At 52.9% G+C, this 25,299-nt stretch overlaps 1 protein-coding gene across 1 annotated transcript in view; it reads right to left on the reverse strand.

Annotated features, from left to right (window-relative positions):
• Nucleotides 1-12,916, reverse strand: part of LOC144611485 (uncharacterized) — a 32,109-nt gene extending 19,193 nt beyond the window's left edge. The window contains exon 1 of the mRNA XM_078430613.1: nt 12,609-12,916. Within this exon, the coding sequence (XP_078286739.1) occupies nt 12,609-12,669 (61 nt within the window). The 5' untranslated portion in view covers nt 12,670-12,916. The remainder of the gene's footprint in view (nt 1-12,608) is intronic.
• Between the last annotated feature and the right edge of the window lie 12,383 nt (nt 12,917-25,299).

The following is a 25,299-nucleotide window of genomic DNA, read 5'->3' on the forward strand; positions in this document are numbered from 1 at the left end:
GACATTGGAAGGGGAGAGGCCTAGAAGGATGTGAAAACAGGGGAGAGAATTCCAGTGATTGAGGCACAGCTTAGAGTCGAATGGCATCTGGTGAGAGTGAGCTCACAACACCCCGATTCTGGCCTCTCTCCACTGGCTCCCAGTACAGTACAGAATCAACGTCAAGCTCCTCCTATTCACATACAAAGCCCTAAACGGGCTTGCCCACCCCCCCCTCACATCAAAAATCTTCTAACCCACCATTCTATCTCCAGGTCCCTCAGGTCGGCCGACTTGGGGCTACTCACTATCCCACGGTCTAGGCTTAAGCTCAGGGGTGACCGCGCTTTTGCGGTTGCAGCTCCTAGACTGTGGAACAGCATCCCTCTCCCCATCAGAACTGCCCCCTCCATCCACTCCTTTAAGTCCAGGCTCAAAACCTATTTCTACTCCCTAGCGTTTGAGGCCCTCTGAGGGGGCGCTGTGAACTGTTTATGTATGTGCTGTTATGTTTGTGTGCCATTGTATGTTCGTTTCTTAGTACCTGAACTGATGTACAGCACTTTGGTCAACGTGGGTTGTTTTTAAATGTGCTACACAAATAAAATTGACTTGACTTGACCTCCAGCTTACAGAGGGAAGAAAGGGCAAGGTTACCCAGCGGGATGGCGGCACGGTGGCGCAGCAGGTAGAGCTGCTGCCTCCCAGCGTCAGAGACCCGGGTTCAATCCTGACCTCTTTTTTTTTTTAATATATAAAAGTTTTATTCCAAAGAAAAACATACAAACATACTATGCAAAATGTGATCAAACAAAAGCCGCCTGTATCGGCAGTTTACAAATTAAACAATTATCACATTAAAATCCCGCCATCTCTGTCAACAATACATTCAACCCCCCGCGGCGACCAGCGTTCCCGGAAGGCCTCCAGAGTCCCCGTGGACACCGCGTGTTCCCTCTCCAGGGACACGCGGGCACGGACGTAAGCCCGGAACAGGGGTAGGCAGCCGACTTCTGTGAGGCCGTCGACTGCCCGCTGCCTGGACCTGCGGATGGCCATCTTGGCCAGGCCCAGGAGCAGACCGACAGGGAGACCCCCTCCTCCCTCCTGACCCTCCCCCCTCTGTACCGGGTGCCCAAAAATTAAAAGCGTAGGGCTAAAATGGAGCCAGAACTTGAGGAGCAGCCCCTTCAGATACTGGAACAGGGGCTGTAACCTCACGCACTCTGTATACAAATGGTACACGGTCTCCTCCTCACCGCAGAAGTGACAGGCGGCAGACGAGACCGTGAACCGGCTCAAGTACCTGTTACAGGCTATAGCCTTATGCAACACTCTCCACCCCAGGTCCCCGATGTAAAGCGGGAGGACCCCCTTATAGAGAGACCTCCACTGGGGACCGCTCCCGCCGTCAGGTGGTAACACGGACCGCCAGGGCGTGTCCGGACGGAAGACGAGAGCGAGGAAGTGGAGAGTGTGCAGGAGCAGCCTGTACAAAACGCGCCTCTCCGCGTCACGGAACGGCACGCTGGGCATCTGGGAAAGGCGGCTCATATTGCGTGGGGCCGGCTCTCGGGAAGGGACCCGTGCCGTGGGCCCAATGAGCAATTCCGACGGAGCGGGGGTAAGCCCAGTCGGAATCGCTCCACGCACACGCCTCTCCTCGACACCCACCGTGACAGGGTGAGGACCGGCCCCCCTCACAACCACAGCACCCCCCTCCCCCTGAGGAGCAGCGCCCTGGCTGAAGGTGACCAAATTCCTGGCTCTCAGGAGATCACGGTAAAAACCAGGCAACTCCCGCCTAGCGCGCTGACTCATGCCCGCTACCGGGAGCCGTGATCCCTCCTGGAGGCAGCGCCCCTGGCAGAAAAAGTACGTGGCCAGCGAGTGCCATCTGGGAGGGCACTCGGAGTACACGTACCTCCGCAAGGTCCTGAGTCGGAGGGCTGCCACCTGAGTGCGGACGCAGACCAGCGCCTGACCGCCCTCCTCCAACGGGAGACTCAGAACCCCAGCAGAGACCCAGTGGTTCCTCTCACCCCAGAAGAAGTTAACTAACCTCCTCTGTATCATGGCGATGAAACGAGAGGACGGGACCAGAGTGGCCAGCCGGTACCACAGCAGAGAGGCCACCAGCTGGTTTATGACCAAAGCCCTACCCCGATATGATAACACACCAAGGAGGCCTGACCAGCGCCCCACACGGGCGACCACCTTCGCCTCCAACTCCTGCCAATTCGCCTGCCAAGCCCCCTCAGTGGGACTCAGGTAGATCCCCAGATAGAGGAGGTGCGTGGTGCTCCACGCAAAAACTGCCATCTCCTCCGGCAGGGAGTCTACCTGCCACTGACCCACCAAGAGCCCAGCACACTTCCCCCAGTTGATCCTGGCGGAGGATGCGGCTGAGAACACCCGCTGGCACTCACGCATCCTCCGCAGGTCAACCGGGTCGGTGAACATTAGTAACACATCGTCGGCGTAGGCCGAGAGAACCACCTCCACCCCCGGCCCCGGCAAATCCATACCTGCCAGCCGCCTCCGTAGGAGGCACAGGAATGGCTCCACACAGAGGGAATAAAGCTGGCCGGACATGGGGCATCCCTGACGAACCCCCCTCCCAAAGTGAATGGGAGCCAACAAAGAGCCATTGACCTTGACCAGGCACTCTGCGGCAGCGTATAGGAGCCGGACCCGGGCCACAAAATGGGGTCCGAATCCAAACGCCCGCAGAGTCCCGAGAAGGTAGTCGTGTCCCACCCGGTCAAACACTTTCTCCTGGTCAAGGGAGAGAAAGGCAACTGACTGACCAGCCCTCTGGCACAGATGGATCAGGTCCCGGACCAGATGGATATTGTCCTGGATGGACCGGCCCGGGACTGTGTAGGACTGGTCAGGGTGGATCACATGGGACAGCATGGGCCCCAGGCGATTGGCCAATGCCCGTGCAAAGACTTTGTAACCCGTACTGAGAAGAGAGACCGGGCGCCAGTTCTTCAAGAGGCGGAGATCGCCCTTCTTGGGTAGCAGGACGACGACTGCCCTGCGCCATGAGAAGGGCATCTCCCCGGTCGCCAGGCTCTCCCCCAACACCTTCACATAGTCGCCCCCCAGGACACCCCAGAAGGCTCGAAGAAACTCCACAGTCAGCCCATCCAGCCCCGGAGACTTGCCCCTACTGAGATGGTGCAGGGCACCAGTCAACTCCTCCAGAGTTAGGGGATCATCGAGGCGCTCAGCCACCTCCCTGCACACTACGGGTAAGCCCTCCCACAGCACCCCTTGTGCCTCCTCACTAGATGTTCCCTCGGAGAACAGAGTGTCATAGAACGACCAAACTGAGGCACCGATCCTCTCCGGATCCGTGACGGAGGAGCCATCGTCCACAAGCAACTCGACAAACTGCCTGCGGGCACCTCGGCACTTCTCCAGGGAGAAGAAAAAGGGGGAGGCGCGGTCCAGATCGTGCAACATCTGGACTCGCGACCTCACATACGCGCCCCGGGACCTCCTCAGCTGCAAGTCCCTCAGTGCCCCTTTCTTCTCCTGGTACTCCTCCCACTCACACGAGTCCCCCTCCGTCTGACCCAGGCGAGACTCCGAGTCGAGCAACTCTCTCTCAAGCCGTCCGATCTCGGAGTCCCGCCCCTTGGTCGACCCCCTCGTGTAGTCCTGGCAAAACAGACGGACGTAAGCCTTCCCTACATCCCACCACTGCCTTAGGGAAGGGAAACGCCCCTGCCTTTCCCTCCACTCCGCCCAGAACTGCTTGAATGAGTCCCGGAACCGGCGCTCCTCCAGCAGCCGGTTGTTGAAGTGCCAGTACGTGGACCCTGCCCGTGTACGCATCGGGATAAAGTCCACTCGCACCAGGCAGTGGTCCGAGCACGGCTCCAACCGCATGGAGGCTGCCGAGACACAGGACACATAAGCCTTAGACACATATACACGGTCAATACGGGAACCACCCCCCTTAAACCTGTATGAGAAGGCGCCGGAGTTGGGATGGAAATTCCTCCAAGCATCTACTAGCTCAAAAGAATCCACTAACTCCCTTAATGTCTTGACCGCTGCCGGATCGCGCTGAATGCCAGAGCGATCTCTCGCCTCAAGGGTACAATTAAAATCACCCCCCAGGAAAACACACTCCCCCCGATCGATGGTGTTCAACAGCGCGGTCACTTCTTGTGTTAACCGCGTCTGCATAGCACCGCTCTTGGGGGCGTACACATTAATAAAATGTAACGGCACGCCATCCAGGCGCACGGCCAGATACAACAACCGGCCTGGTACAATGTCCTGCACCTTGACAATCTCCGGCTGGAAAGATGGGGCCAACAGGAAGGCCACTCCACTCGAGATGGAGGTGAGATGGCTCATGTAGACCCCCCCCTTCCCACTCCAGGAGCCAGGTGGGCTCGTCACTAGTCACAGTGTGTGTTTCCTGCAGGAAGCTCACCGCGTACCTCCCGTCCCTCAGCACCGAGAGATGATGAAACCTACGGAGAGACTCCCTGGCCCCATTAATATTCAGGCTGGCTATAGTGAGCTTCATTTTGAAAGCGCACTAGAACTTTTACCAGCCCCCCTTGACGGAATGGAGCCTCCCCGAGCCCTCTGCCCTTTCTTTAGGGACTTAAAAAGCTCTTGGAGCTGGCGCCGCTCATTTTTCAATACACCTGCCATGTTCCCCTCCTCCTGAAGGATGGCATAAATGGACTGCAAGGGTACCGTCAGGTCTGACCAGAGGTCGACAGCCAGATCTGCCTTATTCCTCTTCCCTCTGCTGTCCTTCAGAAACTTCCGGAGTTCCCAGATATCAACAAGCCGAGACACGGGGCTGCGGGTGGGACAGTCCATCAACTCACTGTCGCTGGACTCCACGTCCCCCTCCTCCTCCCACTCAATGTCTGAGCCCGAGTCTGGATAGTTCTGACTCCCAGCCGCCTCGCTCACCCCTCCCTGTGAGGTGGGCGGGTCGGCCACATCACCCGGTCCCTCCTCCGTCACCATCCCACCCCCAGGATCAGTGACGGGGGCAGGTACCGGTACCTCTAACTGTGGCAAGCTGCCTGGTAAATGGCCAGGCTCCTGCACACCCCTACCGCCCTCTGTAACCGTATTGGGGGCAGTGATGTTGGAGGAAGTCTCCGGGGCGGGCAGTGAGAGGGTACGTCTGGAGTCCGACCGAAGGACACGATCCGAAACGACCATGTCCTCCTTCGCACCCAGGGCACCCGGCCCAGCACCGTCACCCAGAGAGTCCCCGTCCCCCACCACCAGGGGAACCACCTCGCTCTGGCCCTCAGGGGGCGATGTTCCCGGAGTCTCCCCTGCTCCCTCAGCCGATGGGGCAGCACACCCCTCAATAGGACTCGTAGCCTCAATGGGGAGCATGGGCTGGGGACCCACCCCCACACTCAAGTCCCCCCCATCAATCTTCCCCTGGTCACCCTCTAAGCCAGCGGACGCAATCCCTGGGGGAACAGCCCCCTGGGGTAGTGTGTCACCACTCTCAGGTGGTCCCTGCACTACAGAGGCATCCTCCTGCCCAGAGGAAGCATGTACTGGGTACTCTGCCTCAACAGGGGAGAAACACCTCCCTTCAGGTCGCCCCTGACCTTCAGGGCCGTTCTCCGTGTCAGAGGACCCGTGCCTCCTCCTCTTATAACCACTAGCGTGCGGTGGTACAGTCAGCTCCATTGCTGAAGCCTGTTCCTCCGCCCCGCCATCTACCTGCTCATCCTCTCCAGCCTTCAGACCCTCAGGCTCAGAGGCGAGCTCGATAATATCTACTGCCGGGGGACCCTCATTAAGGTGACCTTCTGCCTGGCGTCCCGCTTGAACGTTCTTCTTCTTCCTTTTAGCTTTCTTACTCTTCTGTCTCTCCCAGTGCCCCTCATCCACCCCCCACCCTGCACCGGCATCCCCCGCCACAGGTACGGGACATGGGGGTGGTGGGGGAATGGAGGATGGGGGCAAGGGAACAAAGTCATCACGGGCCACCGTGGTAGAACCAGCAGCCCCAGATGGGCCAGCACTGCCTTTCTGGGCCACCTTGGTGGAGCTGGCAGCCTGGTGCTTGGGACAATTCCTGCGGAAATGCCCCACCTCTTTGCATGCATGGCAGCGTGCTTGGCCCGTGTTCCAAAACACGCGATAGCAGAATCCTTCCCATTCAACCTCAAAACACCCCTCCATATCAATCCCCTGTGCTAGCTGTATGTACACACGGCGATTGAACGTTAATACATGCTGCATTTCGGGATCATCCAACCTATGCAACAGTTTGGTGGGCCCAGACCGCACCTCCCCCAGCTTAGTTACATGTGGGAGCAGGAGCGCGTCCGGAACATAAGGGGGAACGTTGGACAGCATGACCGGCAGCACGGGCCGTCCCCATGGGTCCACCGCCATGTAAATCCCAGCCACCGTGATCCCCCTTTCCAATGCGGTAGCCACCGACTGCTCAGTCTTTAGGATGACAACAGCCTTCCCACTGACCACCGCGCCTGCCATTATGGCCTTCTTGCCAACAGTCTCCCCCAGCGCGGTTAGCACAGCCTTGAAGGTAATGTTGCCCTGCAAGGTCACTTTCACCCCATGTATACGCCCCAACAACTCATGGCCCTTAGTCACGGAGACTGCCGACTGTACGGCAGCTGCATAATTCTTGGGGGCCGCCATCTTTAGGGCGTGGAGCAAAACAAAACGTCTCCGTTTTTTGTAAGTCAAAGCAGTCTTTCTGCTGTTGCTGCACCTCCACGCATTTGCAGCAGTTTAAAGTCGTGAAGGCTTTCCTGGCAAAGCACCAGAAAGCAGTCTCCTCCTGATAAGATAGGGAAAAGTCCGTGCCAATCCTCCCGTCGTAGAAAATGGAGCTTCCGGAGGCTTCTTCCCCAGGTCTCGGTCGCCCTCCCGGCTTCAACGAAAATCCAATGCACTGTTGCCGTACTTACCCGGCACACCTGGACCGGGCAAAGTCGGTGTGGGAGGGAGCTTTCCGATGCTACAGACCACAAACACCGCTCTAGACTCAGCTCCCACCAGTTCAAGTGCAACTTGGCCTTCCGCCAGCCACTGCCGCTCCTACGACTTTCAGAAAACACGAACAAATCCTCCCCAATTAGAGGACTCTTTCAACAAAGAGAGTCTCTGCTTTCCGACAGAAGTCCAAAAAGCAAATTCTGACTGCTTTCGTTTGTCCTCGCCAAACAAATCCTTCGAAAATAATCAAATCCTCACAGCCAGCGCCACACACCCACGTCCGATCCTGACCTCGGGTGCTGTCTGTACGGACGTTGTACGTTCTCTCGGTGACCGCGTGGGCTTCCTCCGGGTGCTCCGGTTTCGATTTAGATTTAGAGAGAGAGAGAGATACAGCACGGAAACAGGCCCTTCGGCCCACTGAGTCCACGCCGTCCAGCGGTTCCCGCACACTAACACTATCCTACGCACACGAGGGACAATTTTTACATTTGCCCAGTCAATTAACCTACATACCTGTACGTCTTTGGAGTGTGGGAGGAAACCGAAGATCTCGGAGAAAACCCACGCAGGTCACGGGGAGAACGTACAAACTCCATACAGACGGCACCTGTAGTCAGGATTGAACCTGAGTCTCCGGCGCTGCATTCGCTGTAAGGCAGCAACTCTACCGCTGCGCCACCGTGCCGCCTCCCACATCCCAAAGACGTGCGGGTTTGTAGGTTAATTGGCCCTCTGTAAATTGCCCCTAGTGTGCGGGGAGTGGACGAGAAAGTGGGATAACGTAGAACCGGTGTGAACGGGCGATGGATGGTTTGCAGGATCTGAAAGACCTGTTTCCAAGCTGCACCTTTCCATGATTCAATGTGTTTAGTTTAGCATAGAGATCCAGCGCAGTCTGCACCGACCAGCGATCCCCGCACACTAACACTATCTTACACACTGGCGACAATTTTACAATTTTTATCGAAGTGAATTAAAACCTACAAACCTGTACGTCTTTGGAGTGTGGGAGGAAACCGAAGCACCCGGAGAAAACCCACGCAAGTCACGGGGAGAACGTACAAACTCCACACAGACAGCACCCGTAGTCAGGATCAAACCCGGGTCTCTGGCGCTGTGAGGCAGCAACTCTACCGCTGCGCCACCTTGTTGTAATGGTCTTGTTGTAATGGCCAAGTTTGGAACAACAAACAACTGAATGAGGGCCACAAAATGCTGGAGTAACTCAGCGGGTCAGGCAGCATCTCTGGAGAGAAGGAATGGGTGACGTTTCTGGGTCTAGGATCTCGACCCAAAATGTAACGCATTCCCTCTCTCCAGAGATGCTGCCTGTCCCGCTGAGTTACTCCAGCATTTTGTGTCTATCTTTGTTGTAAACCAACATCTGCAGTTCCTTCCAACACAATTGAATGAGGGCTTCAGGAACATTACGGGCGGTCACGGCGACGCAGCGGTAGAGTTGCTGCCTCACAGTGCCGGAGACCCGGGTTCGATCCCGACTACGGGCGCCGTCTGTACGGAGTTTGTACGTTCTCCCCGTGACCTGCGTGGGTTTTCTCCGAGATCTTCGGTTTCCTCCCACACTCCAAAGACGTGCAGGTTTGTAGGTTAATTGGCTTGGTAAATGTAAACATTGTCCCTAGTGGGTGCAGGATAGTGTTAGTGTGCGGGGATCGCTGGTCGGCGCGGACCCGGTGGGCCGAAGGGCCTGTTTCCACGCTGTATCTCTAAACTAAACTAAACTAAACTAGATGAGTGGGAGAGACCAGCAATGTTACGCAGTGGAACAGGCTCTGCTGGAGATATCAGAGCCCCGCTGTGACTCTGCCTTGTAAACAAGTGCGTGTAACACCCATGTTACAGCTTTGGTGACCACTTCCCCCCACACCTCACCCCTCACCACTTCCTCAGCTGGCATTGCACCTCTGAGCCACAAATAAACCACTGCGCTCAGATGTCCATTCACCTCTGCACCATGCACCCGCGCTGTGGGGTACTACAACCCCATCCTCCTCTCAGTGCCCCCAGCCCAGCCCTGTTGCAGGGAACTGCAGGCGTTGGTTTAAACTGAAGACAGACAGCTGGAGTAACTCAGAGGGACTGGCAGCCCCTCTGGAGGGAAGGAATGGGTGACGTTTCGGGTCGAGACCCTGCTTACTCCAGCTTTTTGTGTTGAACTTCACTTCAGCCCAGAGTCTGGCTGCTGTGACTCCTTCCCTCAGCTTTCACCCACCACTACCACAGCTGTGCCCACTCTTACAGGGTGTGGGGTTGTTCATTACACAGTGGAGATGCTCATCAATGGTACCCAGCCTTGCGGGGAGAGACAGGCAATGATTCATCAGAGATGTGTGTGTGTGTGTGTGTGTGTGTGTGTGTGTGTGTGTGTGTGTGTGTGTGTGTGTGTGTGTGTGTGTGTGTGTGTGTGTGTGTGTGTGTGTGTGTGAGTGTGTGTGTGTGTGTGTGTGTGAGTTTATTGTGTGTGTGTGTGTGTGTGTGCGTGCGTGTGTGTGTGTGTGTGTGTGTGTGTGTGTGTGTGTGTGTGTGTGTGTGTGTGTGTGTGTGTGTGTGTGTGTGTGTGTGTGTGTGTGCACGCGGATGTGTGGTCATATGTGTGTGTTCGTGTGTTTGTTCATGCGTGTGTTCGTGTGTTTGTGTATGTTCATGTGAGCTTGTGTGTGTTTGTGTGTGTCTATGTGTCCGTGTGCGTGTATCAGTGAGGTGTGTGCATGTGTTCGTTTGTATGTGTATATCCGCGTGTGTGTGAGAGATTGTGTTTGTGTGTGTGTGTGTGTGTGTGTGTGTGTTTGTGTGTGTGTGTGTTTGTGTGTGTGTGTGTGTGTGTGTGTGTGTTTGTGTGTGTGTGTGAGAAAGATTGTGTGTGTGTGTGCGTGTGTGCGTGCGTGTGTGCGTGTGTGTGTGTGTGTGCGTGTGTGTGTGTGTGTGTGTGTGTGCGTGTGTGCGTGCGTGTGTGCGTGTGTGTGTGTGTGTGTGTGTGTGTGTGTGTGTGTGCATGTGTGTTGTTGGTGGGATTTTAAGGGCCATGCCATCAATGGTATATTTTAGCCTTACATTCGACCGGGACTGCACAACCTCACATGTGCTCAGAGTAAAGTCCATCTGCCATTTCTACACCCGCATCTAGAGCTGGTCGACATCTCACTGTCTACCTTGATGGTTTTCCTTGTAGTTCCGCAACCTCAGCAATGTTGGTGCCATCTGCCAACCTACTGACCAACCCGACCGCATTTACATCCAAGTTGTTTATATATCTCACCAGCAACAGAGATGCCAGCAGGTCCCAGTGGAACACCACTGGCCACAGACTTCAGGGATACAACAGAGAAACAGGACCTTTGGCCCATCGAGTCTGCACCGACCATCGACACTAACACTATCATGCACACAAGGGGCAATTTACAATTTTACAGAAGCCAAATAACCTATGTCTATTTTGTGTGTCTACTTTAAAGACGTTCTCCTCAACGTCACCCGTTCCTTCTCTCCAGAGATGCTGCCTGACCCGCTGAGTTGCTCCAGCATTTTGTGATATCGAATAACCTACAAACCTGTACGTCTTTGGAGAGCGGCAGGAACCCGGAGCATGCTGGGACGGTCATGGTGGTGCAGCGGTAGAGTTGCTGCCTTACAGCGAATGCAGCGCCGGAGACCCGGGTTCCATCCCGACTACGGGCGCCGTCTGTACGGAGTTTGTACGTTCTCCCCGTGACCTGCGTGGGGTTTTCTCCGAGATCTTCGGTCTCCTCCCACACTCCAAAGACGTGCAGGTTTGTAGGTTAATTGGCTGGGCAAATGTAAAAATTGTCCCTAGTGTGTGTAGGATAGTGTTAGTATACGGGGATTGCTGGTCGGCACGGACTCAGTGGGCCGAAGGGCCTGTGTCTGCGCTGTATCTCTAAACTAAACTAAACACTCGGAGAAAACCCACACAGGTCACGGGGATAACGTGCAAACTCCGTACAGACAGCGCCCGTAGTCGGGATGGAACCCGGGTCTCTGGCGCTGTGAGGCGTGTGGACTTACCCAATAACAACTTCTCCTCGTGTACCCACTTGTGCTCTTGCCCAACAAAGTGTGATTTGCCTCACTCCAACAGAACATCTTCCCGCAAAGGTCCAGCCCTCTCCCCATCCAAAACAATCTTACAACCTATGGAAGGCAGACACAAAACGCTGGAGTAACTCAGCGGGACAGGCAGGGGACATCTCTGGAGAGAAGGAACGGGTGACGTTTCAGGTCGAGACCCTTCTTCAGATTGATGTCAGGGGATGGGGCGGGACAGAGATAGGATGCAGTCGGAGGCAGTAAGACTGGTGGGAGAACTGGGAAAGGGGGATGGATGGAGAGAGAGGGAAAGCAAGGGCTACTTGAAGTTAGAGAAGTCAATGTTCAAGAGCAATGAAACCAAGCACAGGCTCGGCGATCGTTTCGCTGAACACCTCCGCTCAGTCCGCCTTAACCAACCTGATCTCCCAGTGGCTCAGCACTGCGACTCCCCCTCCCATTCCCAATCTGACCTTTCTGTCCTGGGCCTCCTCCATTGTCAGAGTGAGGCCCAGCGCAAATTGGAGGAACAGCACCTCATATTTCGCTTGGGTAGTTTACACCCCAGCGGTATGAACATTGACTTCTCTAACTTTAAATAGCCCTTGCTTTCCGTCTCCCTCCATCCCCTCCCCTTCCCAGTTCTCCCACCAGGCTTACTGTTTCCGACTACATTCTATCTCTGTCCCGCCCCCTCCCCTGACATCAGTCTGAAGAAGGGTCTCGACCCGAAACGTCACCCATTCCTTCTCTCCAGAGATGCTGCCTGACCTGCTGAGTTACTCCAGCATTTTGTGTCTATCTTCGGTGTAAACCAGCATCTGCAGTTCCTTCCTGCACATGATGTTACTGAGATCAGCCCGCACTCTCACAGAAACATAGAAACTAGGTGCAGGAGGAGGCCATTCGGCCCTTCGAGCCAGCATCGCCATTCAATATAATCATGGGGTGATCATCCAAAATCAGTACCCCGTTCCTGCTTTCACCCCATATCCCTTGATTCCGTTAGCCCCAAGAGCTAAATCTAACTCTCTCTTGAAAACATACAGTGAATTAGCATCCACTGCCCTCTGTGGCAGAGAATTCCACAGATTCACAACTCTCTGGCTGAAAAAGTTTTTCCTCATCTCAGTCCTAAATGGCCTACCCCTTATTCTGAAACTGTGACCCCTAGTTCTGGACTCCCCCAACATTGGGTAATACTGTTCCTGCATCTAGCCTGTCCAATCCCTTCAAAAATGTTTACATGTTTCTATAAGATAGACAATAGACAATAGACAATAGGTGCAGGAGGAGGCCATTCGGCCCTTCGAGCCAGCACCGCCACTCAATGTGATCATGGCTGATCATTCTCAATCAGTACCCCGTTCCTGCCTTCTCCCCATACCCCCTGACTCCGCTATCCTTAAGAGCTCTATCTAGATAACCCCTCTCATCCTAAATTCCAGCGAATACAAGCCCAGTTGACCCATTCTTTCATCATATGTCGGTCCCGCCATGCCGAGAATTGGCCTGGTGAACCTGCATGTTAAGTTGCCTCTGAGCATAACACTCATTGATCATTGCAATCCTACCTGAGCCGGCTGGAATGCAGTCGAATGTCAGCTCGTCCAACACGGAGCCTGGGGAACACATTCCTCTCTGGCGGTGTGAGCGTGAGCGGGGAGCGGGCGGTGGTGGAGCGTGCTGAGAGCCGTGCCTCCGAGCCGCTCTGCCAGTGATTCACGCTTCCTTCCTTCCCCACCGCGCCCGCCGAGACTGTGATTGGCGAATGCTTCGCCCAGCCACCTCGAGGAAGTGGGAAACACTTTTGAGATGTTTAAAAAAACAAAAAACAATCTTTAACTCTGCTAAAATGTCCCCAAAACGTTTGAAACGTCAAGCTGAGCCACACATGGAGTGAAGGGGAAGGTAGGCACAAAAAGCCGAAGTAACTCAGCGGGACAGGCAGCATCTCTGGAGAGAAGGAACGGGTGACGTTTCGAGTGCAGATCCTTCTTTAGACCCAATCTTCAGTCTGAAGAAGGGTCTCGACCTGAAACGTTACCCGTTCCTTCTCTCCAGAGATGTTGCCTGTCCCGCTGAGTTACTTCGGCTTTTTGCGTCTATCGTCGGTTTAAACCAGCATCTGCAGTTCCTTCCTACACATGTAGTGAAAGGGGGCAGACGAGTTCATAAGTCTTATCGAAACGTATAAAATTATTTAGGGGTTGGACACGTTAGAGGCAGGAAACATGTTCCCAATGTTGGGGGAGTCCAGAACCAGGGGCCACAGTTTAAGAATAAGGGGTAGGCCATTTAGAACGGAGATGAGGAAAAACCTTTTTCAGTCAGAGAGTTGTGAATCTGTGGAATTCTCTGCCTCAGAAGGCAGTGGAGGCCAATTCTCTTAATGCATTCAAGAGAGAGCTAGATAGAGCTCTTAAGGATAGCGGAGTCAGGGGGTATGGGGAGAAGGCAGGAACGGGGTACTGATTGAGAATGATCAGCCATGATCACATTGAATGGCGGTGCTGGCTCGAAGGGCCGAATGGCCTCCACCTGCACCTATTGTCTATTGTCCATTGTCTATAAGTCACAGGAGCAGAATTAGGCCACTCGGCCCATCGGGTCTATTCTACCATTCAACAATGATCAGTCTTTCTTCCTCAGCCCCATCACCTGCCTTCTCCCCGTAACCCTTGATGCCCTTCCTAATCAATAATCCATCTATCTGCGCCTTGAAAATATCGAACCACGGCCTCCACAGCCATCTGTGGCTCTGGAGAAGGTTTACAAGAATGATCCCAAGGATGAGTGGGTTAACATATGATGAACACTTGATAGCATTGGGCCTGTACTCACTAGAGTCTGGAAGGATGAGGGGGGACCTCATTAAAGGTTACCTAAAGGGCTGGATAGAGTGGATGTAGAGAGGCTATTTCCACTAGTGGGAGGGGCCACAGCCTCAGAATAAAAGGACGTCCCTTTGGAAAGGAGATGAGGAGGAATTTCTTTGGTTAGAGGGTGGTGAATCTGTGGAACTCATTGCCACAGACGGCTGTGGAGGCCAAGTCAATGGATATTTTTAAGGCAGAGATGGATAGATTCTTGATTAGTGCGGGTGTCAGGGGTTATGGGGAGAAGGCAGGAGAATGGGGTTAGGAGGGAGAGATAGATCAGCCATGATTGAATGGCGTAGACTCGATGGGCTGAATGGCCTAATTCTGCTGCTATGTATGAAACGAATGAACATAAGAACCCTCTCCATGTCTCCATCTGGCTTCAAGATTCTCCAAAATCTGCATTTCACACCGATCTATCAGTCACCTGCCCTTGTAAAACCATGTGCATCTGTCAATATTTTTGTAAGGAACCTCCTAGTGAGTGCCCTGGTACACTTACTACATTAAACGTACAAGACAAACGCAAGGTGATGTTGTCCTACAAAATACGTTGTGTCTTTTAGTTTAGAGATACAGCGCGGAAACAGGCCCTTCGGCCCACCGAGTCCGCGCCGACCAGCGATCCCCGCACACTAACACTATCCTACACACACTGAGGGCAATTTACACATACCCCAAGCCAATTCACACACAAACCTGCACGTCTTTGGAGTGTGGGAGGAAACCGAAGATCTCGGAGAAAACCCACTGTGTGATCGACAACGTTTCAAAATATACCTGAACAAGTAGCGGGTAGAGTTGCCGCCTCACAGCGCCGGAGTCCCGGGTTCGATCCTGACTGCGGGCACTGTCTTTACGTTCTCCCCGTGACCGCGTGGGTTTTCTCTGAGATCTTCGGTTTCCTCCCACACTCCAAAGACATGCAGTTATTTAGGTAAAATTGGCTCGGTAAATGTAAAACATTGTCCTTAGTGTGTGTAGGATAGTGTTAATGTGCGGGGATCGCTGGTCGGCGCGGACCCGGTGGGCCGAAGGGCCTGTTTCCCCGCTGTATCTCTAAAACTAAAACTAAATCCTACTTGGAAGTTGGGCTGTCACATGTAATTGGTGATGACTGATCTATTTTGGGCCTGTGGGCTCTAATTTGCCAGGTCGCTGGCTGAGGTTTAGTGATTGTGATGTTGTACCTGAGGCACTAAGCTGTCGGCTGTCGAGCTGGCCGCCCGCCCTGACCAGTGTGGCGATCCACCAGATTAATAAGCACAAACCCAGAGTGGATGGGTGTTGGTGGAGAGCAGATTGGGCGGCGCGGTGGCGCAGCGGGTAGAGCTGCTGCCTCACAGCGCCAGAGACCCGGGTTCCATCTCAACCACGAGTTTGTACGTTCTCCCCGTGACTGCGTGGGTTTTCTCCGAGATCTTCGGTTTCCTCCCACACTCCAAAGACGTGCAGGTTTGTAGGTTAATTGGCTTGGTGTATGTGTAAAATTGTCCCTAAGTGTGTGTGGGATAGAGTCAGTGTGCGGGGATCGCTGGTGATGGGCTGAAGGGCCAGTTTCCGCGCTGTATCTCTAAACGGAACTAAAATGAGGCCGTCTCCTGGAGCTGTGATACAACACGTGCGGTCGACAGGCAGACAGGTATTTGGGATTCTGTGTGGTTGACAGATTAGGAGCAGGGTTGGGGAATGCAAACATCCATCACAAGGGCATCTCTGGAACGAGCTCTCTGGGGAAGCTCTAGCAGCAGACACAATTACCATTTTTCAAAGACATTTGGACAGATATATGGATAGGAAGGGTTTATGGGTCAAATGCAGGCAAGTGCTTATGTGTAGTGATACTGAACTGTAGACAAAAACGAACGTCGCTGTGCTGTGGTACATGTGAGATACAGTGCGGAAACAGGCCCTTCGGCCCATCGACCAGCGATCCCAGCACACTGGTACTATCCTACACACACACAGGGACAGGTTACAATTTTACCATACCATAAATGGGACAACTACAGTGGGCTGAAGGACTTGTTTTTTTGCTGGACAGCTCTCTGAATGAACAGAGTTGAACATAATTTTAAAACATTGTGTATTGATTTAATTTTCCGGTCTGCTAGTCTCCTCACTGAGGGAGTGAATGGTTTAGTCTGACAGTAGGTCGTCTTTACCCACGTGATCACAGTGAATACAGACTACATATACACACACAGACCCACACACACACACCTACACACACACACACACACACACACACACACACACACACACACACACACACACACACACACACACACACACACACACACACACACACACACACACACACACACACACAGAAACACCTACACACATACACACGTACACACAAGCACAGACACACATACACAGACACACACACACACACGCACACACACCTAAACACATACACACACACCTACACGCACACCTACACACAGACACATGCATGCACACGCATAGACACACACACACCTACACACACACCTACACACACAGACACATGCACGCACACGCATAGACACACACACAAAGGCACACACACAAAGACACACATACACAAACACACACATGCGCATGTAGGCACGCATTCACACACATACACACGCACATAGACATGCATGCGCACAGACACACACACACACACACACACACACACACACACACACACACACACACACACACACACACACACACACACACACACACACACACACACACACACACACACACACACACACACATCCAGCAGTGATATTCAGAAGCTGTCATCCCAACCTGGATTGAAGGGATGATTATCTCTCTAACTCAGGCTTAGGATAATTACCTATAATTAATAGTGAGCAGAAACAAGGAACTGAAGATGCTGGTTTACATAAAGAAACACAGAGTGCTGGAGCAATTCAGCAGGTCAGGCAGCATCTCTGGAGAACATGGATACCTGACTTTAGACTTTAGAGATATAGGGCGGAATCAGGCCCTTTGTCCCACCGAATCGGCACCGACCAGCGGCCCCCACACACTAGCACTATCCTATACACTGTGGACAATTTATAATCTTACCAAAGCCGTTTAACCTACAAACCTGCACATCTTTGGAGTGTGGAAGGAAACCGGGGCACCCGGAGAAAACCCACGGGGTCGGTCACAACGTGCAAACTCCGTACAGACAGCACGGTAGTTAGGATCAAACCCAGCTCTCCCGCTACTGTTAGGCAGCAACTCTACCGCTGTGCCACTAAGCTGCGCCACTATGATGCTCCGGGTCAGGACCCTTCTTCAGACTCTGATGGAGTGTAAATACTGGAAATTTTGGCTGGGCCTGAACTGGGAGGCCTGGAAATAGATCTGGAAACCACGTGGCACAAGATGGTGGCCAGGCAAGAGTGGAGGAAACACATGGATCTGTGGTAGCGAGTTAGGGGTGCCAACTTCCTCACTTACAAATACGGGACAAGGTGACATCACCGCCCCGCGCCCCACGTGACCTCACTCAGCCAGCGGCCACGTGCTCCCGCTCCACCAATGGTGGCCGCCCGGGCCGCGAGGCGGGTTGCTACGCAACCTCAGTTAGGCGGCACCCGGGCCTACGGACCTACACTGTCCAGAGCTAAAATGTCGGAAACCTAGAGTGTCGGGACCTAAACTGTCGGGGCCTACAGCGTCGGGGCCTACAGCGTCGGGGCCTACAGCGTCGGGGCCTACAGCGTCGGGACCTACAGCGTCGGGGCCTACAGTGTAGGGGCCTACAGCGTCGAGGCCTACAGTGCCCCCAGGCCTACTACAGGTAAACAATTTAGCCCCAAATACGGGTTGTCCCTGCTAATACGGGACAGTTGGCAACCCTACAGCAAGTCCACATCAGAACATGCTCGTAGGGGAGTGTGCTGGAGATGGTGAAGATGGTTGTGAAAGATTGCTGCACGATCTGGATCGATTGGCCAGCTGGGCGGAGAAATTGTTGATGGAATTTAATACACAGAAGTATGAGGTATTGCATTGGAACGTCGAACAAGGGCAGGACCTACACAGTAAATGGTAGGCCTCTGGGTAGTGTAGAGCAGAGGGATCTAGGAGTACAGGTGCATATTTCCTTGAAAGTCGAGTCGCAGGTAAATTCTTGCTATTGAGGGCGTGAACCTGGTAGGTTCACCAGGTTAATTCCTGGAATGGCGGGGCTGTCATATGTTGAAAGACTGGAGCGACTAGGCTTGTATACACGGGAATTTAGAAGGATGAGAGGGGATCTTATTGAAACATATAAGATTATTAAGGGATTGGACACGTTAGAGGCAAGAAATGTGTTCCCAATGTTGGGGGAGTCCAGAACCAGGGGTTGCAGTTTAAGAATAAGGGGTAGGCCATTTAGGACTGAGATGAGGAAAAACTTTTTCACTCAGAGAGTTGTAGATCTGTGGAGGCCAAGATCAGAAGACAGTGGAGGCCAATTCACTTGATGTTTTCAAGAGAGAGTTAGATAGAGCTCTTAAAGATAGCGGAGTTGAGGCATATGGGGAGAAGGCAGGCATGGTTTACTGATTGTGGATGATCAGCCATGATCACAATGAATGGCGGTGCTGGCTCGAAGGGTCAAATGGCCTCCTCCTGCATCTATTGTCTATTGTCTATTGTCTACAACACTCAGATTCAGGTAGATTAGTTTAGTTTGGTTCAGAGATACAGCGTGGAAACAGGCCCTTCAGCTCACCGAGTCCGTATCGACCAGCGATCCCCGCGCACTAACACTACCCTACGCACACGAGGGACAATTTTACATTTGTACCAAGCCAATTAACCTACAAACTTTGGAGTGTGGGAGGAAACCGAAGACCTCGGAGAAAACCCACGCAGGTCACGGGGAGAACGTACAAACTCTGTACAGACAGCGCCCATAGTCGGGATCAAACCCAGGTCTCCGGCGCTGCAAACTCTACCGCTGCGCCACCGTGCCGCCTGACATTTTGTACGCATGCGCCTCTTCAAATCTTATCTCCTGCATTCAGTGGTCCCGATGTGGCCTCCTTTACATCAGGGGGACCGGGCCCAGAGTAGGCAACCGTTTCGCTGAACACAGCACCCGTACAGACAGCGCCCTTGGTCGGGATGGAACCCGGGTCCCTGGTGCTGTGAGGCAGCAACTCTACCGCTGCGCCACCGTGCCAACCTTTTAACAGATGATGGACAGAATGTTTGAGCTCATGTATTGTCCGCCTTGTGCCGGGTTCCCAAGCCCTTTCTGTTTACACTCCAGCAGGAACACAAGCTGCCACTGCATGTGGTGTGATACGGCCAATGTTGAGTGCCCACACTGACTGTGCCATTAGAGGGAGCTCAGCCACCAGCTATATACAGAGAGTGAGCGGCCTGGATAGAGTGGATGTGGAGAGGATGTTTCCACTAATGGGAGAGTCTAGGACCAGAGGGCACAGCCTCAGAATTAAAGGATCGTAGTGTGTCTGGACGCAGTAGGAATCAGGCAAGACGCCAGGTGGGTATTAACAGTAATTTAATGCAGCAACAGAACATCCACACCCTCTTCAGTCTCAAGCACGAGCTCTCTCTCTAACCCCTTCAGGCAAAGCCTGTCGCACTAGTCCCTCCTCAGCCCTGTCCAACCCGTGCCGAGGGGAATGATCCAGGGAGTGGCCCAATCTCCAGGTACAGCCACAGGATCTTCCTTTAGGAAGGAGATGAGGAGGGATTTTTTTAGACAGAGGGTGGTGAATCTGTGGGATTCTTTGCCACAGACGGCTGTGGAGGCCAAGTCAGTGGATATTTGTAAGGCAGGGATAGGCAGATTCTTGATTAGCGTGGGTCAGGGGTTATGGGGAGAAGGCAGGAGAATGGGGTTGAGAGGGAAAAAGAGTTCAGCCACGATTGAATGGCAAGGTAGACTTGATATAGAGTTACATACGAAATAGGTGCAGGAGGAGGCCATTCGGCCCTTCGAGCCAGCACCACCATTCATTGTGATCATGGCTGATCATCCACAATCAGTAACCCGTGTCTACCTTCTCCCCAAATCCCTTGATTCCACTAGCCCCTAGAGCTCTATCTAACTCTCTTTTAAATTCCTCCACTGCCCTCTGTGGCAGAGAATTCCACAAATTCACAACTCTCTGGGTGAAAAAGTTCCTTCTCACCTCAGTTTTAAAATGGCCTTGATGGGCCGAACGGTCTAATTCTGCTCCTATCACATACGAACATGAACTGATGAATGTAGGAGAGGACGCACCAAGGTGGCAGGCTCAACGTTTCCATGCTTTGTAGCAGGCAGCTTTGGAGGGCTGGCATCAGTGAGATTTGGCCTTCGTTCTAACCCTTCCATGGTGCTTGCCTGCGTGGTCCGCGGAGAGTGCTGTTTACTGCCCTTGATCCAACATGCACTGCACAAGCTGTAGGTTAAACACACATCTCCCCTGAGCTAATTCACCATCTGTCACTGTTAATCTACTCTCCGACATAATTAACCCACCCTTCACCATTAGTAACACTCTCTCCAACTGCAGTCAATCCACACTTAGCTTTACCAGCCTGAGCTTTAAGTGCAGGATGACACAAGGTGCTGGAGTAACTCAGCGGGTCAGGAGGCATCTCGGGAGAGAAGGAATGGGTGACTTTTCGGGTCGAGATCCTTCTTCACCAGATTGATCCCTGGGATGGCAGGACTTTCATATGAAGAAAGACTGGATAGACTAGGCTTGTACTCGCTGGAATTTAGAAACTGAGGGGGGATCTTATAGAAACATATAAAATTCTTAAGGGGTTGGAGAGGCTAGATGCGGGAAGATTGTTCCCGATGTTGGGGAAGTCCAGAACCAGGGGTCACAGTTTAAGGATAAGGGGGAAGTCTTTTAGGACCGAGATGAGAAAACATTTCTTCACACAGAGAGTGGTGAGTCTGTGGAATTCTCTGCCACAGAAGGTAGTTGAGGCCAGTTCATTGGCTATATTTAAGAGGGAGATAGATGTGGCCCTTGTGGCTAAAGGGATCAGGGGGTACGGAGAGAAGGCAGGTACAGGATACTGAGCTGGATGATCAGCCATGATCATATTGAATGGCGGTGCAGGCTCGAAGGGCCGAATGGCCTGCTCCTGCACCTATTTTCTATGTTTTCTATGTTTCTATGTTTCTTCAGACTGATGTCAGGGACTCCAGCACTTTGTCCTTTTGCATTGCAATTAACCCACTCGCCACCACAGTTAACCCATGATCCACCAGAGATAAGCCTCTCTTCATCTATGTTTCACCAAACATAACACATTCTCAACCACAGCTAGCACATTCTACACCACATCAAGATATAATACCCAGCCCACGAATCTCAGATGTCACTGGGGTGTAGGGTTGCCAACTGTCCCGTATGAGCCAGGACGTCCCGTATTTTGGGGTAAATTGGTTTGTGGCATTAGTGTTTTCGCCTAATGGAGGTTGCGTGGCGCCCCGAACACACTCCGTTAGCCTGCACTGTCCCGTATTAGGCCTGGGACCCGCTGTAGGCCGGGACAGTGTAGGCTAACGGAGTGTGTTCGGGGAGCGGGGCCGAGTGCGTTCACCGAACGGAGGTTGCTACGCAACCCGCCTCCCAGCCCGGGCGGCCGCCATTGGTGGAGCGGGAGCACGTGGCCGCTGGCTGGGTGAGATTACGTGGGGCGCGGGACGGTGACGTCACCTTGTCCTGTATTTGGGAGTGAGGAAGTTGGCAACCCCTACTGGGGTGGTATTGGTGCCCATTATTTGTTCTAGCTCACACACACACTCTGACCCTGGCAATAGGTTAGAATGGGGTTCCAGAGTTTGGCACTCACACTGTCTCACTGATATTGTGCACGATCGCTGGTACTAACAGATGCACCGTAGAAAGCATTTTACCAGGATGCATCATAGCTTGGTCTGGGAACGGCTCCATCCAAGGGCGCAAGAAATTGCAGAGACTCGTGGACACAGCCCAGACCATCACACAAACCAACCTCCGTTCCATTGACTCCATCTACACCTCACGCTGCCTCGGCAAGGCCAGCAGCACAATCAAGGACCAGTCTCACCCCGGCCACTCCCTCTTCTCCCCTCTTCCATCAGGCAAGAGGCGCAGAAGTGTGGAAACGCACACCTCCAGATTCAGGGACAGTTTCTTCCCAGCTGTTATCAGGCAACTGAACCATCCTACCACAACCAGAGAGCAGTGCTGAACTACTATCCACCTCATTGGTGACCCTGGGACTATCCTTGCTGGCTTTACCTTGCACTAAATGTTATTCCCTATCACACCAGGGGGGGGCAGCACGTTGACTGACTCGCCAACGTCTGTCTTCATCTTTTCCTTCTTTGTGTTTCTAGTTTGTTGTAAAATGTATTTTTTAGTTTATCTTTAGTTTTGTAATACGTGTGTGGGGGGGGGGAACTTTTTAAATCTTGAACCTTAACGGAGAAGCGACTTTTTCCATGTGGTATCTCCGTCCGCACTGCGGCCTAACATCGTGGAGCTGGTGGCTTCTTGTCTGGGACTTCTAGAGCTCAGAAACCGCGGAGCCTGTGGACTTTAACATCCTGGAGCGGGCGATCCCCTTGCCAGGGGTTGGCCTTTGCTGCTCCAACCTGCGGCAGCTGCGGACTTTAACGTCGTGGAGCTCGCGGTCTCTGGCGAGAGACCGATGTCGGGAACTCCAAGCTGCGGGAGCTTCGATCGCCCCAATGTGGGAGCTTCGACCGTCCCGACGTGGGAGTTTCGACCGTCCCAATGTGGGAGCTTCGACCGTCCCAATGTGGGAGTTTCGACCGTCCCAATGTGGGAGCTTCGACCGTCCCGACGTGGGAGCTTCGACCGTCCCAACGTGGGAGCTTCGATCGCCCCAATGTGGGAGCTTCGACCGTCCCAACGTGGGAGCTTCGATCGCCCCAATGTGGGAGCTTCGACCGTCCCGACGTGGGAGGTCGATCGCCCGCTGCAGATGGTTCAACTCCCCCGATCGCGGGAATAAAGGAGGAAAGAAGATAAGACTTTATTGCGTTCCATCACAGTGGGGAATGTGGAGGAGCTGCTGTGGTGGATGTTCATATTAATTTTTATGTAGTTGTGTGTCTTGTTGATTTTTGTTATGAATATACGGCAAACCAAATTCCCCGTATGTTGCAAAAGATTCTTGGATAATAAATTACAATTATGCTTATGTATCCGAACACTGCCAATGGCTCGATTGTAATCATGTATTGTCTTTCTGCTGACTGGATAGAGGTGACAAAAGCTTTTCACTGTACCTCGGTACACGTGACAATGAACTAAACGGAACTGGTGGTGGGAATGGGATACTTGGGATACAGTAGAACTGTGCTCTACTGTGGAACGCTGGCCCTGAGGTCACGGTGAGATTGCCTTCCACTACTGTGCTCTAATTCCGCCCCTTGGAATGTGATGGGAGCGAGATCTCACATCATAAGAGAACTTCAAAACTGGATCCTGAACTTGCCTTGAGTTTGCAATGGTGGCATCCTGACTTATTTGAAAAGATTGACAGTGTTTGAAACCTTTTCCTGTGGATAAGGACATCAATAACGAGGGGGTGCGAGCTCAAGATGAGAGAGAGGAGCATTCAGATGCGCGTAAGATATGATATTTGAGAGGTACTTTTTTTTTCATTTTTAAGGTTACGTTTTTTAAGGTTGATATCTGGAACATTAGCCAGAGGAAGAGATGGAATCAGTTCAGTCTAGTTCATTGTCACGTGTACCGAGGTACAGTGAAAAGCTTTTGTTGCGTGCTAACCAGTCAGCGGAAAGACAATACATGATTACAATCGAGCCATTCACAGTGTACTGTGATAAAGGGAATCATGTGGATAATGTTTGGGGAAAGATAAAGCCAGTTAAGTCCAATCAAAGATAGTCTGAGGGTCTCAAATGAGGTGGATAGTAGTTCAGGACTGCTCTCTGGTTGTGGTAGGGTGGTTCAGTTCCTGATACAGTCACTGTTAAAACAGGCATTTTAAATAAGCAAAGCTTGGAAGGATATGGTCCCAGTGCAGATATATGGGAGTGGTGTAGATGGGCAAAAAGTCCAGAGAGACAAAAAATACAGGAGTAACTCAGCAGGTCAGGCAGCATCTCTGGAGAGAAGGAATGGGTGACGTTTCGGGTCGAGACCCTTCTTCAGGCTGAGAGTCAGGGGAGAGGGAGACACAAAGATAAGGAAGTGTAAGGTGTGAAAACGAGATATCAAAGGGGATGAGTTCAGGGAAAATGAAGAATTGTTAGCTCGGAGAAGATGACAACGAAGCACATAGAGATAACATTAAATCGGGGGGACATTCAGACTGGCCGGAGAACTGGGAAGGGGGAGGGATGAGGAGAAGCGGAAAGCAAGGGTTACTTGAAGTTAGAGAGGTCAATATTCATACCGCTGGAGTGTAAGCTGCCCAAGTGAAATATGAGGTGCAGTTCCTCCAATTTGCGCTGGGCCTCACTCTGACAATGGAGGAGGCCCAGGACAGAAAGGTCAGTGTGGGAATGGGAGGGGGAGTTATGGTGTTTAGTATCTGCCTGCCTGACAAGTGAACATAGAGTCCTCGACATGTACAGCACAGAAATGGGCCCTTCGGCCCACTGTGCCAATGCTAGCCTTGCTTGCTTGGTGCAGTTAAGGGCGGCACAGTGGAGTTGCTGCCTCACAGCGCCAGGGACCCGGGTTCCATCCCGATTACAGGTGCTGTCTGTACGGGTGCTGTGTTCAGCGAAACAGTCGGCCTACTCTGGGCTCGGTCCCCCTGATGTAAAGGAGGCCACATCGGGACCACTGGATGCAGGAGATAAGATTTGAAGAGGTGCATGCGTACAAAATGTCATGCGGCACGGTGGCGCAGCGGGTGGAGCTGCTGCCTCACAGCGCCGGAGACCCGGGTTCGATCCCGACTACGGGTGCTGTCTGTACGGAGTTTGTACGTTCTCCCCGTGACCTGCGATGGGCCAAAGGGTCTGTTTCTGCACTGTATCTCTAAACTAAACAGTCCAAGCAAGCAAGACAAGCATTGGCACGATGGGCCGAAGGGCTGAGGTGAGAAGGAACTTTTTCACCCAGAGAGTTGTGAATTTATGCAATTCTCTGCCACAGAGGGCAGTGGAGGCCAATTCACTGGATGGATTTAAGAGAGAGTTAGATAGAGCTCTAGGGGCTAGTGGAATCAAGGGATATGGGGAGAAGGCAGGCACGGGTTACTGATTGTGGATGATCAGCCATGATCACGATGAATGGCGGTGCTGGCTCGAAGGGCCAAATGGCCTCCTCCTGCACCTATTTCCTATGTTTTTAAGGGCCCGTTTCTGTGCTGTGTGCCTCGATGACTCCCGATGTTTGCTCGTCAGGCAGGCAGATGCAAATGC

This window comes from Rhinoraja longicauda, chromosome 40, assembly GCF_053455715.1.
Source record: "Rhinoraja longicauda isolate Sanriku21f chromosome 40, sRhiLon1.1, whole genome shotgun sequence".
Taxonomy (NCBI): Eukaryota; Metazoa; Chordata; class Chondrichthyes; order Rajiformes; family Arhynchobatidae; genus Rhinoraja; species Rhinoraja longicauda.